Source organism: Panthera tigris, chromosome B1, assembly GCF_018350195.1.
Source record: "Panthera tigris isolate Pti1 chromosome B1, P.tigris_Pti1_mat1.1, whole genome shotgun sequence".
Taxonomy (NCBI): domain Eukaryota; kingdom Metazoa; phylum Chordata; class Mammalia; order Carnivora; family Felidae; genus Panthera; species Panthera tigris.
In genome coordinates, this window is record NC_056663.1 from 202191470 (window position 1) to 202209081 (window position 17612).

Consider the following 17612-nt stretch of genomic DNA (forward strand, 5'->3'; position numbering starts at 1 on the left):
AATCCTGGAGGGCATGTGGGTGGAGGTGGTGAGGCGGTGTGGGCGTCCGCCGACCCGGGTCAGGCTGGTGGCAGGAGAGGCCAGCGCGCTGCCGGCTGGACGCTGTGGCTCCCGCGGGTCCCCTTCCCCGGCCGCCCGTCCCGGGGCCCCGGGCTCGGCACAACGCGCAGAGCCGCCGAGACACTGGCGTGCGCGGTCACGGCGGGGACACCCGCGCCGGCACGAGCCGGTGAGCGGCGGGAAGGCGCCCCGGCGCTGGCGCGCGGAAGGCGGCGGCGGCCCCTCCCCACCCGCCCGCCCTCAGCCTGCCGGCCGGAAGAGGAAGCGGGCCGGCGCCCACGTCCGGGGCGAGAGGAGGCGTGGCCGGCGCGCGCCCGCCCCCGACAGTGTGCCCGCAGTCCATTCCGCATCCGTCCGTCGGTTCGTGTGTCCGACCGTCCGTCATCCCTGAGCGCGCGGCCGCGGCAGGTGCAAGGGGGGGCTGCTCCCGCGTTCGTGCGCGCCCCACTGCCCCGCCCAGGATGCGAGCCAGGGCGGGGGTCGGGGTCCGGGATTCCGGGCGGGGCGGGGCGGGGCGGGTGATGGGGGAGGTCGGGGGCCGGGTTCCTGGGGGGTGGGGGCTGGGGGCCGGGATTCAGGGGCACGGGGACACCGCCGGGGCTGCCCTCCGCCCGGGCCTCGGTTTCCCCAGCCACTCTGCAAGACGACCTGGGGCGGCTGCATGGAGTAGGCCGGGGCCCCGATGCCCCCAACTCGGCCCCTTGGGACGGTTGGCATCGGTGGCTGCGGTTTCTTTGCGCAACCCAGCAGCCTGACTTTCCTGCTGCCTGGCATCGGGGAGAGGGCGCACTGAGGGGCCCTTAGCGAGGAGGGCAGGCACTCCCTTTAGGGTGCTTGCTAGCTGTTAGTGGGTCGGGGGTTATGGTGAGGGCTGGGGAACTCCGTTCCCCCCCCCCCCCCCCCCCGGTCCAGGATAGGTATCTGGCTCTGGGGTACCCAGAGGTGCCCTCATGCAGACCTGCCACACTCTCAGCCAGGCGGGATTGGAGCGGCCCCCACCATGGGCTGGGGAGCAGGAGGGAGCTGCACCCCGCGCCCACCCATCCGCCAACAGCCCTTGTCAGAGCCCCGTGTGATCACCGTGGTCTTCCTCGGCCTCCTGCTGGATCTCCTGGCCTTCACTCTGCTGTTGCCTCTGCTGCCAGGGCTGCTGGAGAGCCATGGCCGTGCCCACGTGAGCCCTCCTCCATGTCTGGAGGCCCCCCGACTCCCACGATGGCTGCCCATTGCCCCAAAGCCCATCAGGGACTCCCCCAACCCCTGTCACACTTCCTTGCTCCCCAGGATCCCCTCTATGGCTCCTGGCAACGAGGCGTGGACTGGTTTGCCACAGCCATCAGGATGCCAGCGGAGAAGAGGTACAACAGTGTCCTGTTTGGAGGTACGGCCCCAAGTCCCACGCTGGGGTCCTTGTCCCCACTTTCCTGCTGCTGGGCACTGTCTGCCCCCTTCCCGTGTGCAGTGTCCACTCCTGGTGGGGCCCACCCAGCATCACCAGACCCATGAGGGCAGACCGAGTCGTGTAACCCAAACGTCTGTCTCTTTCAGGTCTGATAGGCTCAGTCTTCTCCTTCCTGCAGTTCCTCTTGGCACCAGTCACGGGGGCGGTCTCAGACTGTCTCGGGAGGCGCCCGGTGATGCTGCTGTCCCTGGTACGGGTGCCCACCTCTCACCCACCCGGCAGCGGCCCTCGCTGCCCCCTGGGTGTGCTGCTTTGGGTGCTGGCTCCTGTGGCTAAGGCAGGCTTTCCCAGAGCCGCTCCCTGTCTGCGGGGGGACATCGGGAACACAGACGGACCTTGAGTGCTCCAGAACAGACAGGGCCGGGTCCCAGCGGTGTTACCTGGGTTTGTCAGCCCAACTCTGGGCCCCTCCTGGCCTCAAGTGACCACACCTGCCCCGGGGACAGGCAGGTCTGGCCACCTCGTATGCCGTGTGGGCGGCCTCAAAGAGCTTCGCCGCCTTCCTGGCCTCCAGGGTGATTGGGGGCATCAGCAAGGGAAACGTCAGCCTCTCCACAGCCATCGTAGCCGACCTGGGCTCACCGTCCGCCCGCAGCCGAGGCATGGTGCGTGCGCACTACGGGGCGAGGAGGCTGGGATTCCTTGCCTGGGGTCTCCCGTCCCGGCTCAGGCGGCCTTCTCCCCAGGCAGTCATTGGAGTGGCCTTCTCGCTGGCCTTCACACTGGGCCCCATGCTTGGCGCCTTCCTGCCAGCGGAGATGGTGCCCTGGCTCGCTTTGCTCTTTGCTGCCTCCGACCTGTTGTTTATTTTCTGCTTCCTGCCGGAGACGCTGCCTGCGGAGAAGCGGGTAAGGTGGGTCCCAGAACCTGCTGCCGAGCCCCAGGGCAGGGGCTCAGTTCTGTGGGCACGTGGGCCTGGCCAAGAATGCTGGGCTGGCCTCTCCTTCTGCACAGGGGCTCTTGGGGCCACAGTGCCTCCGGGGACCCCTGCCTCTTGGGCCGGGCATCTGGACCAGAGGCCAGGCCAGGTTCGGGTCGTGGCCCTCCCCAGCTGCCTGGCCGGCCTCTCCAGTCCCACCCCCTCCCCAGGCATCCTCTATCGGCCCGGGGTTCCAGGCCGCGGCAGACCTGCTCAGCCCCGTGGCCCTGCTCCGTTTCTCGGCCGTGGCCCGTGGCCAGGACCCACCCGCCGGAGACGGTAAGAAGGCACCCCCATCACGAGTGCAGGACTGTCGCGTCTTCGGGCTGCTGGCCCCTACAGCCGCTCTCCGTGCTCCCCAGGGATCCGTCACCTTCGCCGCCTGGGTCTGGTGTACTTCCTCTACCTCTTCCTGTTCTCGGGTCTCGAGTTCACCCTGAGCTTCCTCGCTCATCAGCGCTTCCAGTTCAGCAGGTAGCGGCCCCAGCCTGTCTTCCCCGCTTCAGTGACGCCCACCCTGGCCCGTCCCTGGGGCAGGCGCTGGCTGAGGCCCAGGAGAAGCTGTGGGCTCCCAGGCTCCGGCGTGGCTGGCGGGAGCAGGGCGGTCAGACCAAGGCACTAACGGCTCCCCCGCTCCCAGCCTGCAGCAAGGAAAGATGTTTTTCTTCATCGGCCTCACCATGGCCACCGTGCAGGGCGCCTACGCCCGGAAGATCAGCCCTGGCAGCGAGATTGCAGCGGTGAAGCGGGTACGAGGCTCCCCCGGGCGAGTGGGGGGCAGGCCCTGTCGCGAGTCCCGCTGGAAGCGGCAGGGGTGGGTCCTGAGTGCTGCCATGCCCCCCGCTCCCCGCCACAGGCCATCTTGCTGCTGGTGCCTGCCTTCCTCCTCATTGGCTGGGGGCTCACGGTGCCCGCGCTGGGCCTGGGGCTGCTGCTGTACTCCTTCGGTGAGGGGGTCCTCCCGGGGCCAGGGTGGGAACGGTAGGGAGCCGGTGGCCAGGGATCCCGGGTCACAGCCCTCCAGGCATCACCTGGAGGCTGCCTGCCACCTTCCTGGTGTCCCCTGGCAGCCGCTGCCGTCGTGGTGCCCTGCTTGTCCTCCGTGGTCGCTGACTATGGTAAGGAGCCTTTCTTTGCCCGAGGCCCCCCAGGTGGGAGGAGACCAGCAAGCACCTGACGGCTTCCTCCCCCCCTCCCCCAAAGGCTTGCCCAGGCAGAAGGGCACGATCATGGGCACACTTCGGAGCCTGGGCGCCCTGGCCAGGGCAGTGGGACCCATGGTGGCCGCCTCAGGTAAGGGCCCTGGGATAGCATTCCAGGCACGCTTGTGCCCCTGGGAGGCAAGGCCAGGGGGAGGCCACGCGGCCCTGCCATCCGCCTTCCCCTGCCGCCCTGTCAGTTCTTGCCGTGGTCCTGCCATCCCCGGGGTGGAGGCGCAGCGGGGAGGGAGGGCCCGCGTCACCTCTCGGGCTGTCTCTCCACAGTGTACTGGCTGGCCGGGGCCAGGGTCTGCTTCACGGTGTGCTCAGGCCTCTTCCTGCTCCCTTTCCTGCTCCTGCGCAACCTGAGGCCTCCAGCCCGCGTGGCACCCAAGGCCGAGTAGTGGAGCTAGCCCCGCCCCAAGCTGGGGGGGTGGGGGGGGGGGGAGGGAACGGGACCTCTCGCCTCCCCCTGGGGCCCAGCCCTGGCCCCTGCCAGACACTCCAGCAGCTCCGTGGTACGCGCCTGGGCAGTCCTGCCCGTCGTGCTGGGAGCAGGGACTCCCCGACACCTTTCAGGTTTTGTGTTCACTTTTCTCTCAAACACACGGTGTCAGCCAAGCCTCCAAATGACAAAATAAAGCAGCTATTTTATACCAAGTGCCTTTCGCCAGCACACGGCTGTGCCTCACTACCCCCCACCTGGGAGACCCCCGAGCACCAGAAGCTCTTACGTCTGCACTGAGCAGAAAAGGCTAAGGCTCGTCCGGGGCCCGTGACCATTCTGCACAACAGGGAGGACGCAAAGGGTGACACGGGGCCCGCCACGATGGGAGCCCGCACTGGCTAGGGCCTACGTGAGCTGTGCCCTGCACCCTGGCCACCCAGGGAGGAGGGAGCCCTGTGCTGGGCTCGTCCCATCACCATCCCACCCCTGCGCATCTGTTCGGACTGTAGGGGCGTCAGGCTCTGGGGCGCAAGAGCAGGCTGGCGCCCCGGGCAAGACGATCCTGGGTTCTAGGGGCCTTCCTGGTGCAGAGCAACAGTGTCCAATCAAGAAATAAACACTTGGGATCTCAAGACAGACTTCTGGAAGTCCTATCTTGAACAAAGGGGAAAAAAATGCCAAACTGCTTCCGAAATTTAGACAAGGAAACTGCTTAAAGAATTTTATTTGTGAGTAAAACACGTTACAGTGGAGGACAGAGGACCCATCCTCCCAAGCCTGTATCCATATATGCGACTAGACTTCATGTTGTAATACAAAGAGTTAAAATAAACTACAAAAGTGAAATAAAAGTCATTGCATGTGAGGGACAAAAGGAAGGGGTAAAGAGTCCGGGGTCAACTGAAGTACGGGCTGAGGGCTCAGCGCCTGGACGCCACCATGGCAACAAAGTGACACACAGGAGAAAAGCAAGTCGCCAGCAAGCTCAAAGCAGTGGTCAGCGCCATGCAGCCAGCCTCAGGTCCTGCCTTGGTGTCAGGAGCGTGGGTCCGCCCGGGGAGGAGGCCTGCCGGTGCCTGGTCAGGCTGGCACCGGGGCAGCTCCTGGAATGGGTCACCCACTAGTCCCGCTAAGCAGCTTCATGTGGTTTCTCAGGGGTCTGAGTTAAGTGAAACTTCACGATGCCGAACAAGGAGAGCAAGTCACGGCTCATAAGTGGCTGGTACAAGCAGTGAGGGAGGGACCACTGCGTCTTGTACCTTGCGCCTTTTACCAAAACCAGGGGGTCTTCGAGGCAGAGTTAAAGGTAAGAGAAGACCCCTTCTCGGTCCAAAACGTCCCCCAGACGAGTGAGCAGAGAAGAAACTTACTAAAAAGTGGCCTGTTCACGGTAAAAAACGTAGGGTAAATTGCAAACCTGCTGAAAAAAAAATTCTAGAAAGGACCCTTCCCCTGTCTTGACGTGTCTTCCCCATGACAGGAACCCAGAGACCCCAGTGAGTGAGAAATGGGGAGCCCCTGAACCTGTTTCTGGCCTCAGGTAATCAGACCACACATAGCTTGTGCTGGGCAGACACAGGTCCCCTTTGCTGTTGGGGTTTCCGGCTCAGCCCAAACCCGCCTCTCAAAGGCTGTCGTTATGCCCTGGGCCGTTGGTGGGCACGTGAGTGTTTTCACAGGACTGAGGCTTTGTGTCCACAGAGTGAGATCACTCACCCAGCAGGGAACGCCAGCAGGAAACTACAAGTCTGATTCGGTCACCTGAGACCTGGGGGCGAAGGGGAGCCTAGCACACAGCACGGGGTCACCTCACAACAGAAGGAGAGAGCGGTCAAGGCCAGAGCCGGCAGGGCCTCCGACCGTCTGGCCAGGACCAGGACTTCTCACCGCCAGGGGAGAGGGTGTCACCAAGGGGCAGACGGATGGGAGGGACGTGGATTCATCTCCCCCAGAACCTGAGGCTGCGGGCCGGGGAGGGGGGGGGGGGGAACCGCTGCGCACACACGCAAGGCGAGCACCGGTGGACGTGGGGGTCTGGTCAGGCCGGGAGGGGAGCTCTAGCTACATGGAGGGCTGGGCTTTTTGCATTCACTACACGGGAAGACAGGACACGAGACGCGATCGGGGACGGTCTGGTGGCGTCAGCTGGTGCAGGACGGGGTCTTCAGGAGTCACTCCTCTTCTTGCTCTTCTTCAGAAAGGAGGGGGTGCGGAATTTCTTCTTCTTTTTGGAAGGGGACTTGCCCGGAGACCCGTCGCTGCCAGGGTCCTCGGCAGCTGGGGAGGCGGCCTCTTCAGCCGCCCGGGCGGAGGCTGGCTCAGGGCTGGCCACCAAGGGGGACCTGGTGGGGCTGGGGGGCTCGCGGGCCTCACAGAGCCCCTCCTCCTCTTCCTCCTCCTCCTCCTCCTCCAATGTCGGGAAGCCGAGCGCTTCTGAAGGCTCATCAGGGGACAGGTCGGGGAGAGTCGGCTTGAAGGTGGCAGCGTCACTGTCCTCTCTGGAGGCGGGCTCCTGCGGCAGGTCTGGCGGGTGGGGTAGGAGAGACAGGGCTGGAGAATGGCTGCCGGACCTCGGCAGGGCGGCCCCGAGGGGGGAGGGGGCAGCGCCCCGCACGGAGCCCACCTGGACGCAGGGGCTTCTACCGACACCCGACTGACACTTTAAGTGAGGTGTGCTCTACTTCAGGGCCAGGGGGAGCTCAGAGAACAAGACGTAGGCACAATCTCAGGGCTGTTTTCAGCTCCTCCTCGCGGACAGGGCGCTCGCGGACAGGGCCTCGGTCCCCGGTCAGAGAGAGCGAGGTGGGCAAGTCGGGAGCATTTCAGCAGGACAGTGCTCTGCGTTAGCACTTGAACAGAAGTTTATTCTAGAACCCTAAGGGCACATTATCAGTAGTCCTGAAATTAAGCCTCAATTTCAGCCCACAACACCTGGTCTCCCGCAAGAAGAAAACCACAGAAAATCATGGTTGACTCCAGACCCCATATATCAGCATCAAACGAAATAAAGGCATTTTAGGCTGGAGAATCAAAGAAAAGAGATGAATTATGAGGTAAGAGCTAGGGGCAAAACATCAGGCCATCTTCACAAGTTGAACGTGGAAACGTAAATAGGTACAGCATAACTGGTCTGAGGGTGTGCTTCTAGCGAAGGTCCCCATCACCAGATGTCTATACAGACTCCTCTGACATTTCCAGAGGAGTGATCTGAGCACAGGAAGGTCTAAGGACTGTGTAAGCGGTGGGCAAAATGGACATCATAACGAAGGCGGGATCTAATCCCCGAACCAGTTTTGTAGATACTTAAAAACAGCCTATAGAGTTACAAGCAACTTGCTGCTTAGGCAACAGCAAACCGTCTAGTACGGAGAAATGGAGCTGAAGTCAGGAGGGGCCCCGAGCTGAGTGTCGGTGAGGTGCGGCCGGCACAGGAGGCTCCGGGCCCCAAACACTTAGCACTTTGGCTCTGGGAGGCTGGAGCTGCCCTGTCCCTGCCCTTAGCCACCTTCTGTCCCAGGATAATGAAATGTCCTTACTTGGCTAGGGCAGGAGGAGGTCGGGATTCACTCTGCAAAGCATGCAGAGGTTGCCTGTGGGTGCCTCCGGGGACTTTCATCGTGTGGCCAATGTCACATTAAAAAACCAGTGCCGAGGGGCGCCTGGGTGGCGCAGTCGGTTAAGCGTCCGACTTCAGCCAGGTCACGATCTCGCGGTCCGTGAGTTCGAGCCCCGCGTCGGGCTCTGGGCTGATGGCTCGGAGCCTGGAGCCTGTTTCCGATTCTGTGTCTCCCTCTCTCTCTGCCCCTCCCCCGTTCATGCTCTGTCTCTCTCTGTCCCAAAAATAAATAAAAAACGTTGAAAAAAAAAAAATTAAAAAAAAAAAAAACAAAAAAAAAAAAACAGTGCCGGGGCGTCTGGGTGGCGCAGTTGTTGAGCGTCCGACTTCAGCCAGGTCACGATCTCACGGTCTGTGAGTTCGAGCCCCGCGTCGGGCTCTGGGCTGACGGCTCAGAGCCTGGAGCCTGTTTCCGATTCTGTGTCTCCCTCTCTCTCTGCCCCTCCCCCGTTCATGCTCTGTCTCTCTCTGTCCCAAAAATAAATAAACATTGAAAAAGAAAAAAAAAAAACCAGTGCCAAATGTAGCTCTTCTGCCCCATCTGAACTTAAGCAAAGATCCAAACACATGCGACCCCTAAGCTGTCTGAACCTAGTCTAGACGTACTTCCGATCCAAACAGCGAAACCTCCCGCCCAGAGCAATCACAGGCTGACCCGGCCAACATGATCGCTGTGGAGCTTCCAAGGCCCAGCGCTCCCTGAGCAGGGCCCTCAGTCCAGGGGCCCCAGGGACAGGCTGCCACCACCCAGCTCTCTGGTGACCGAGTCCCTGCCAAGATGCCACTGCCTGGGATGGAGGAACTGGGTGTGAGAAAGGGGGAGGGGGGCCCTCTATTTTTATTTTGAATAAACAGAAAACAAAACCGAATAAGCAACGAAGAAGCAGGAGAATGAAGCAAAGCACAGGGGATGCTGGTTAAACAGCAGAGGGCCGGACGGGCGGTACTTACTATGGTAACAGGTACTCTTTAGCACATCCACCTCCTGCTTGTGACGCAGCCACAGGAAGAGAAAAGCACAGGGAGAGAATCTAGGCATTCAGTCACAGCCGCCGGGTTATAGAAGGATGGCTGAGCCATTCTTGTGGACAAGGAACGGGGGGAAGGTGAGCCACAGGCTCCCAACAGGCACGGGCAGCACGACACAGAAGACCGAGGGACAGACACGTGGGCCACACGCCACAGACACGCAGTGGGCAGTCCGAGAGGCCGGTGGAGGCCTGCACTCGCACGGACCAATTACTACGGCAGGTCCAACGAGGTACCACAGCTCAGACATGACGGAAGACGTTTCCAGAGGAGTGATCTGAACACAGGAAGGTCTAAGGACTGTGTAAGCAGTGGGCAAAACGGACATCATAACGAAGGTGGGATCCAACCCCCGAAACCTTTCCCGCCTGGTTCTGACATCTCACTAACAATCCGTTTCTCCTTGAGTTACCAAGGCCAGCGCCAGCAAGGAGGGCCGGTTCAGAACCATGTGGTGGGTGGCTTTCCATGCAAAAGCGCTTTTTCATCACTCAGTCCCTCTACTGCACACCCGGCTGCTCTCCCCCCACGGGACAAAAACGCGAGGCCCACCCCTCCCGGCCAACGCCGGACCCCAGAAGGCCACGCGCCCTCCCACAGCGGGCAGCCAGAGCTCACCTTCCTCAAGCTTGACAGGGGTGCTGGGGGGGGTGTGGGGGGCAGCAGGGTGTTCTGGAGGACTCTTCTCCTTCTCTTCTCTGCTCTCGTCCAGAATCTCTGCAGGCAGACACACAGAGAAGCACGTGGTAAAGAGCTTCAGACATTGTGAGCCTTCACCCTCCTCCAAGGCAGGCAGCCCCTGCCCTCCCTGCCCAGCCCATCTGGCTGCATCGAGGAGACTGGGAGGGCTCACGACACACTGTCTTCACCTCTCCAGGATAAAGAAAGCTCACTATGACTGTGCATCTGAATTTCAGAAAGATTCAACAACTTTGGAAACAAAATTAATTTCTACTCTTAGGCCAGAGAGAATCCGCCAGAGCTGACCCTGTGGCACACCGACTGGAGGCCCCCGGCCTGTCCTCACCTGTCCTCCAGGGAGGAGCCCCTCCCCACGTCCTCACCGTCCAGCCTCCCCACTGCTGAGCTGGCAGCCCAGGGTCCCAAGCACCCTCACCCTGCTCACCTCCTCAAGGGATGGAACATGAGAATTACGTGGGTTTTCATTTTCTATGTAGAACATTTTCTACCAATAATTTAAACCTGGCAGCTAATAAAGCGTATTTTTATTTTCTGAAATAAAATCACTGATAAGGACCAGAGGAAAAATTACAGGTACTAGGACCGAACGAGGATCTAGGAAATTTCAAGCCTACTTCTCATTTAGAGAAAAATACATACTAATATTATCTTAATTCCCTAAATCTCCTTATCTCACTTACACTTTTTATATTAATGCTTAGCATCACTAGGTCCCATATTTTGAACAAGCAGCTATAATCATTAGGGCCTTTGATCTCAAAGAGATGCCAACCCACCTTCCTGAAGCCCGATTTCTATAAACAAAGGCCTTCGCATCTCCTACAAGTTCCCTCAACCAGAAGAAGGTGCCAGAGCCCTGAGGCTTTCTTTCCTCCTGCCAGAAGTGCTGACCTAGGGGCGCCTGGGTGGCTCGGTCGGTTAAGCGGCCGACTTCGGCTCAGGTCATGATCTCGCGGTCCGTGAGTTCGAGCCCCGCGTCGGGCTCTGTGCTGACAGCTCAGAGCCTGGAGCCTGTTTCGGATTCTGTGTCTCCCTCTCTCTGACCCTCCCCCATTCATGCTCTGTCTCTGTCTCAAAAATAAATAAACGTTAAAAAAAAAAAAAAAAGAAGAAGTGCTGACCTATGGCACCCAACACCTGTCCCCCACCCCCATGCCAAGGGCCAGCAGCAGTGCCGGGCAGGGGTCTCCTGGCAGTACGCCCCCACTGGCACTCCCACTGCTGACAGCTCTGTGGTCACAGAGCACGGACACAGCTGTCCTGTCCACTCAACTGCTGGAACGTCCCTCGTCATGGAGCCTCGTGTACGGGGAAAACTCCTGTATGTCTCGTGGTTTGACTCAAAAAAACATCTTGAGGGGTGCCTGGGTGGCTCGGTTGACTGAGCGTCCAACTTAGGCTCCCTCAGGTCATGATCTTGCGGTTTGTGAGTTCAAGCCCCACGTCAGGCTCTGTGCTGACAGCTCAGAGCCTGGAGCCTGCTTCGGATTCTGTGTCTCCCTCTCTCTGTCCCTCCCCTGCTCATGCTCTGTCTCTCTCTCTGTCTCTCAATCATAAATAAATGTAAGGGGAAAAAAACAACATCTTGTAATCCGGGCCCCCCGACACTGGAGGGGCCCAGGGTCAGACGCATGTGTGTGCTCTGGAATTGGGGCCGGCCCACGCACCATCCCCAGGGCTCTAATCTGAGGCAGGGACTTACGGTGACAGCACAGAGAGCTCTCGGCGGGGCTGTGCGTACATGCAAGGGAGACGATCAGAGACACAGAGCTCTGTGTGCTCCCAGCACACCAGCTCGGTGTGACGGGAAGACTGGGCTCACTCTGATTCGATATGCACTAAGTCTTAATTTCAACGCACACCTAACAAAGTGACACAGACGGAAAACGACAGTTTTTTGCATGACCCAAATTCCAATAGCAGCTATGTAATGTATTATTTAGTCTAAAACAAGACCAGAAAAACCTAAATCGGGGCAAATCAGAGACTCGGGAGCAGTACTCAGAGACTCAGGAGTAGTTCCCGGTCAATCCCCCACAGACCCAGGGCCATGGAACACTTGTGGGACTTCCATTCCTAAAGGCAGATTCCTAGGGGGTGAGCCAAGGAGGAAGTGTGGTCCCTACAAAGACCAGGATTAGAACTTAAGGCCCTGAGGACGGCAGCATGAACCTCCTGGGCGGGGAGGGCGGGGGGACGTCTGTGCCCAGGGTCTGCTGGTCTCAACCAAGGCTGCCTGGGGGAAGTGATGCAGACCCACTGGAGCCTTCCTGGTAGAGGCAGGGGGAGGCTCACCTCTGGCATTCTCAAAATTCTTGGAGCTACTTTTCAAAACCTAAAGTTGAAAACAACCTGCTCCGTGAGGTTCTGGTTCTTAGAACCATTTATTTTCATTTGCTGCAAACAGTCCCAGTGTATTTTACAAAAACATGAAATAGGACCTCCTGCGTCAGCGAGTTACCAAGAGAAACAAAGGGCCACGCCAGCAAAGAGCCACACTCCCCACTGGGTCTGGGACCCAGAGCAGGCCGCACGCTGGGCCGTGGGCCTGCCAGCACACCTGTGTAGGAAGACCCTCCAGGTTCGTGCAGGAGGGAAGTTCAGCTCTCCAACATGGTCTCTCGCACAGGCACCGTGCACACTCACAAGTGTGTCTCATGGTCTAGGAAACGTGCGCTCAGTGACGTTCTGAACTAACCAGACCCAAGGCTGCTCTTTCATGCGAGTCGCTGACCCTATCGCCCACCGTTAACACCTGGCACAGAGGAGCGGGCACAGCGCTTTCTCTTGCTTCGGGGACAGCCCGTGCGGCCTGCGCCAGCATGCCCAGGACTCGCCCAGGACTCGCGCACACGCATGCTCACCTCCAGGGCCCTTCTGCTTCCGCTGCACCTCCCTACGGTACTCTTCCAGCTCCCGGTCGGTGAGCGTGCTGAAGGGGTTGGGACCCGCGGTGCTCACAATGACGTGGGGCTGGTACTCCTTCTCAATGATGGCCTTGGAAGCCGTCACCAGCTCCCCCTGCAGACAAAGAGGGACGCCCCGTCGGTGGGAGCCCTGCCAGAGGGGACTCTCCCCCATCCCGGGCAAGGCTGCAGGCGGGGCGGGGCGGGCGGGTTTCCAAGAGTGCACGCGCACACACCCACACCCACGCCCACGCACACGCACACGCACACGCACACGCACACGCACGCATCCCTGAGACGGGGCCTAGGAATCGCCCTGGGCCCTGAGGCAGAGGCCGGGCTGCGGCCTCCAGTGGTAGGAGACAGAGAAACACAATTTAAATGCCACAAAACAAATGTACCAGGAGGAAAAAAAACCACAGGAGAGTCCTTCAGGTTTCAGAAGCAAAAGCAATGAGGTGCAGACGGACAGCACAGAGCGGGCACCTCCAGGAGAATGCCGTCTCCACAGTGACAGGCAGGACAGAAGAGGGGACTTTTGAAGTCAACTGCCCCCCCCTCACGACAGCAGAAAACGTCAAGGGTTCCGATGGTCAGGGAAGGTGTGCTCGGAGACTGACCTACTAAGTTCACAGGTAAGTTCTGTCCTTTTGACTATGTATTTAGCTTACAACCAGCTCCCGAAAACGGATCCCAAGAAATTGTTTTAAAGTCCCAAAATATCAGTATTTGTCTGAGCAATTTGGAGAACTAGGAACATGTAGAAAAGAGAAGAAAACAGAAAGAAAGCAGCTCACAGGTCACACCCAGTCTGCAGGGAAGAGACAGACCCAGGGCAGGGCAGGGCAGGGGGTAGGGGGAAGGCAAGCCTCGGAGGGAGGGAGCCAGGAGGGCAGCCCTGGGCGTGTGACGTACAGCCCACCCTCGCCTGCCCCAGCACAGCTCCGCACTCCACTGCTCAGCCTGGCGGGCCCCCAAATGCCCTGGGTTCATCCACTGAGAAAGTCAGCCAGAGCTCACACACGTGCGCGTTACTTATCAGGAGCTTCCAAAAACCACCTAGGAAAGGAGAAGCCAAAATTCTGAGGCCAGGCTGGTTTGCCAACACTCTCCTCAGTGAGAGGCAAACACCAGACACAGGCCGTGCCGACCAATGTGCACGAGGGACAGAGCCAGACTGGGGCCACCTGGGCCACCTGCTACCCTGGCAAAGCCTGGGAAACCCGGATGGAGGGGTGACTGTCCAGCAGGCTGGGTGCAGAGCATCCAGAGCACCCCAGGATTGCTCTGGGACGCAGACCCAGGGAAGAGAAGGGAAGGGCCTGCTGCAATTGGCCACCTCTGCTTAGAGAGCCTGAAGAGTCAAGACAAGCTGGATGGTCAAGGGGAGCCCACTTTCTGACCAAGGCGGACCCAAAGTCAACCGGCTTTTCACTCAGAAGCTGCCCTGTCTCCAGACAGGGAACCGAATCCCTCTTCTCGGTAGAGCCTGTTCCTGTGCATCGGCTTCAGTTGTGCCACCCTTGGGAGGAGCTGCTGGGCTGACAGCAGGAAGTGCTGGGTGGGGGGGGTCCTGCAAGCCGGGGCACTTGACCTGCTGCACGCGCACCCTGCTAGCACCGGCAACAAAGCGACCAGGCGATGCGAGGTTTGAGAGAAACGTTTAAATCCATTTAACTCAACAGTTCAGAACAAGGAATGAGTAAAATATCGAGAATCAACGGCCACAGAGGCACCTGTGGCAAGCGAGGCCCTTCCCGCAAGGAGACCCCGGACCCTCAAGGCACCTTGGTTCCCACCTCTGCTGGCAGGGAGCCTCCTTCCTCCAAATTCCTCAGCCAAGCGCCAAGCGGCTGCCGAGCCCCCAAGACCTGGGCTCTGACCGGAATGGAGGACAGAGGAACTGCGTTATCTGGGGGGACGGAAACAAGGCTCGGGATGCAGAGGGAAAACGGGTCCCCTGCGGGGCAGCAGCCTGGGCTGAGAAGCCAGGATGTGAAGTGGCTGCTCTTCACGCAGAGGCTCTCGCTGCTGCCCTCACTTCCAGCCACAGAACGCGGCTCTAAGCAAAACCGATGCCGCCGAGTAACTGCTTCTGCGCTTGGCTGAGGCGCCCGGTGTGGACTACGAACGTGGCTAGTGACCCGACCTCTCCAAGCATCAGGCTTTTCAGCCATAAAACCCACTCAGATTTGAACTTACATTCTTAGTGCCGGGCCACGCGCTTCTGGGCGCTCAACACCAAGTTCGCCAGGTAAGACTGCAAGGTGGGCCCAGGCACCTCCCATTTCCCCCACACAGCGCCAAGTGAGAGGGACTCTGCCCAAGGACACACAGGTGCACAGAGCACAAATCCGGCAGCACGGTCCCGGCCTGCCCCCGGCAAGCTGTCGGCATGAACTTGTTCGCGCTAACGTCTAACAGCTCAGTTCACTTGCAATGACCTCCAGAAGGCGGCCAGTTACCACAGCTTCCGTGTTGGCGCGTGCAACGTGGAGTTAAGAGAGCCTTCGGCTGGGCTCAGTATTCCTTCTGGAACCAGAGCATCAGGGTGCGGCTGACAAGCTGCCGCTCCTCCTTCAGGCAGAGGACGACAGGGCCTGAGTGAACGGCCCTCACCAGGGAGGGAGGGGTGGAAGCAAAGGGAAGGGCTTCCCCAGAGCCCCTACTTCCTAAGCCCCAGACACATGTTCCTCAGATTCTCAAATGGAAAGCAGGTATCTACAGATTTGCCTCATTGGGAAGAGGACGTTACTAGGACACGTAACCAAGTTCTTTTTCCACTTTGTCAAAGAAAAACTCAACTTGCCACCTTGAGAGCAGGGCCACCTTGTAGAGGGAGCAATGCAGTCTGCGTTTTGAGATTCGCACAAAAGATGTGGGAACAGCTTCAGTCAAGGTCACGGATGGAGTCGTATTCTCCACGTAAAAATGAGAAAAAGACCAAGGGTGCAAATGTGAGCAGCAGGAGGGTGTTGGAGAAAATGCAAGCTGGAACAAGAATCCAGGCGCGGGAGCACCCTCTAGGCTGGGCTGGGTGCGGTTTCCCCTGCTGACCCCACCTGGATGCGGCGCTCCCAGAGTGCGCTGCCCAGACTAGGGGGTGGGGCACCAGAATGGCCAGGAATCCCATTCCCAGCGACTCTGACTTCCTGGCAGGCGGGGGTGGGGGGCCACATCTATGCACTCACAGGCGATGGTGACACACACCCGAGTCTGACATGCCGGAGCGAAAACAAAAATCGGGGCTGGGTGAGGAACTGGCCAAAAAAGCCCACTTGAAACACAGCCAACCAGCCCACCTTCCGGAGAGCCCGAACAAGGTCAAGCAGAAACCACTACGTGTGACCCAGTGCCAGAGAGACTGTAGAGCAAGGACAGCGTCAATCAGCTCTGCCCAAGGACTACAGGGTGGCAGCCCCAGTGGAGACCCCGCACGGTAAGCACCCTGGGCTCACGGACTCAGCACACCTTCACGCACCGGAGAAAAGAAAATTATGAGCTAGCAAGACCACAACGGCTTAAAGCCCAAAGTACTGAGACATGCAGAAAAAGGCCATCTTTCTCCCCTGCTCTGAGAAGTCCCTCCAAGAACGGCAGCTCAAAGTACACTCAAAGGATAAGGAGAAACGGACCTACTGAATTAATCCCTAAGTATGCAAAACCTCGTCATTGGTGAGGGTTGCACGCAGGATACAGAACCCCTGGTACGAATCTCTGGCAACTGGGACATCACTACAAAGATATGGCATCTCACTGGAGGCGTAGGAATTGAAGAGACACACCCTAAAAATCTCCTTTGAACACAGGGTGAACATCACTACGACTCAACACCGTGCAGGCAGCCGCTTTCTGCTGTCAGCACCGAGCTGTGCACACCAGCACACCTGCAGGGCCCTCACGGGGCTCCTTCCAACGGGGCAGGTTACATCACACAGACTTCCCACCTGCCATCCACATCAACGTGTGCGTGTACACAGCTTACTACTCCTGGCTTCAAATTTCCATGTCTTTTTTCCCTGTGAAACACTTTTTGAAGAATTATCCAGGATTTTTTTTTTTTTTAGGAGAAAAACTAAATATATCTCATCAACAATAGAAACTGTCCAGTTTTACTTTCCGTTCCTCCGAAATGCTGTCTTTCAATTCTACAACCTCCAATGGCCACATTCACTACGCGTGCGGTCACAGCAGAGCAAGCAAAGGTAGAAGGTTGCACAGGGAGCCACCGCTGCCCACAGGCGGCCCGTATGAGCCTTCTGCCATCGACATCTCATAAAAGGCAAACAAAACCCAAAAGCATGCGCTAACCAAAGTCACGTGCAGACCCTCAGAAATGCGCCACGCATCGTGAAGAGGGGCCCTTTCTCCCCAACCTCGTGGATGCCTCGTGGATGCCGAGGATTATAAAAATAACCTCGTACCAGACACTCTAATTAAAGAACAGAACAGGCAGAACGGAACCTCGGTCCATCGCAGAGGCAGGGGTAACTGAGACGGTGCCCGGCAAGAGCAGACAGGTGGGGACGGGGCAGGTGGAAGGGCAGCGCGTGCCGAGAGGCGGTCAAGGACAGGGCGGTGAGTACCTTTCTACAAGACAGAGATCTAGCAGGACTAAAGGTCTGCTCTGTAAGCTCGAGCCCTTCGATTGTTTCCGTACAGTCAGAGAGGGGTGCGTCCTGCAACAGTAAACTGAGTCATCAGAGCCCGCCAGGCCCGGCTTCGAAACAGCAACTGAGAGCACAGGATGGAGCTGGCTGAGAGCATGCAGCAGAGACAGCCGTCCACGGCCGTGCAGCAGTGATGGCGGTGCACGTGCAGACACAGACCACGAGACCAGGACCACGGCTGCCCCAACTCAGAGCACAAACACCTACCCTGCAGGGTCGCGTTTAAAGCAGCAGGTGGCAACTTAATTTTCAGAGATAACTACTTACACGATTATCTTCAATGTGCCACGAAGTACAGTGCTCTTACAGAAAGGCATGTAAATGCAGACATTTACCGGTGCCCTCTGTAACCACTTTTCCCCAAGCAGCACTTTATTGCAGAGAGCAATACACACGAGAACAGAAACGTCCGTTAAACCCACCCACCCTCTTCTAGCATCTTCCACCGTACGCTGCCAAACCGGGGCAAATCCAGGTCCCACGGCAGGCGGCGTGAGTGCCACCCTCACGCAGGCATGCATTGCATGGAGCAGGGCTGGGGAGGACACGGCCCGTGGGCATGCTTGTGCTACGTCTGCAACTTTAGGAAAAGTGGGGGGCT

At 59.0% G+C, this 17612-nt stretch overlaps 2 protein-coding genes across 8 annotated transcripts in view; one reads left to right on the forward strand and one right to left on the reverse strand.

Annotated features, from left to right (window-relative positions):
- The first annotated feature begins 386 nt into the window (after positions 1 to 386).
- MFSD10 (major facilitator superfamily domain containing 10) lies at positions 387 to 4301 on the forward strand. 4 transcript variants are annotated; one of them, XM_042985083.1, is made up of 13 exons: positions 387 to 468; positions 1034 to 1234; positions 1345 to 1441; positions 1609 to 1712; positions 1969 to 2127; positions 2209 to 2370; positions 2612 to 2720; positions 2804 to 2915; positions 3082 to 3190; positions 3298 to 3388; positions 3512 to 3559; positions 3645 to 3734; positions 3926 to 4301. In XM_042985083.1, the coding sequence occupies exons 2-13, from the start codon at positions 1061 to 1063 to the stop codon at positions 4042 to 4044; spliced, it is 1374 nt and encodes a 457-aa protein (XP_042841017.1). In that variant the 5' UTR covers positions 387 to 468; positions 1034 to 1060; the 3' UTR covers positions 4045 to 4301. The 4 variants fall into 4 exon arrangements, with proteins under 4 accessions (XP_042841017.1, XP_042841020.1, XP_042841021.1 ...); XM_042985086.1 differs by having other exon boundaries at positions 2037 to 2127; positions 2209 to 2375; XM_042985087.1 differs by having other exon boundaries at positions 2037 to 2127; positions 2213 to 2370.
- Positions 4302 to 4782: 481 nt separating this feature from the next.
- ADD1 (adducin 1) overlaps positions 4783 to 17612 on the reverse strand; it is an 87115-nt gene continuing 74285 nt past the window's right edge. For 3 of the 4 annotated variants that reach the window (XM_042985079.1, XM_042985080.1, XM_042985081.1), the window contains 3 exons: positions 12300 to 12456; positions 9352 to 9450; positions 4783 to 6611 (listed from right to left, as the gene is read on the reverse strand). In XM_042985079.1, the coding sequence (XP_042841013.1) occupies positions 6253 to 6611; positions 9352 to 9450; positions 12300 to 12456 (615 nt within the window). In that variant the 3' untranslated portion in view covers positions 4783 to 6252. Of the gene's footprint in view, positions 6612 to 9351; positions 9451 to 12299; positions 12457 to 16927; positions 17021 to 17612 lie in introns of all 4 variants that reach the window. The other variant, XM_042985082.1, reaches the window with a different exon arrangement.

Bases quoted from the DNA above. Each gene is read 5' to 3' on its own strand.
- MFSD10 (XM_042985083.1), top strand. From the start codon at position 1,061: ATGGGCTGGGGAGCAGGAGGGAGCTGCACCCCGCGCCCACCCATCCGC. The intron at 3,560-3,644 runs GTAAGGAGCCTT...CCTCCCCCAAAG, and splicing joins CTCCGTGGTCGCTGACTATG to GCTTGCCCAGGCAGAAGGGC. The intron at 3,735-3,925 runs GTAAGGGCCCTG...GTCTCTCCACAG, and splicing joins ACCCATGGTGGCCGCCTCAG to TGTACTGGCTGGCCGGGGCC.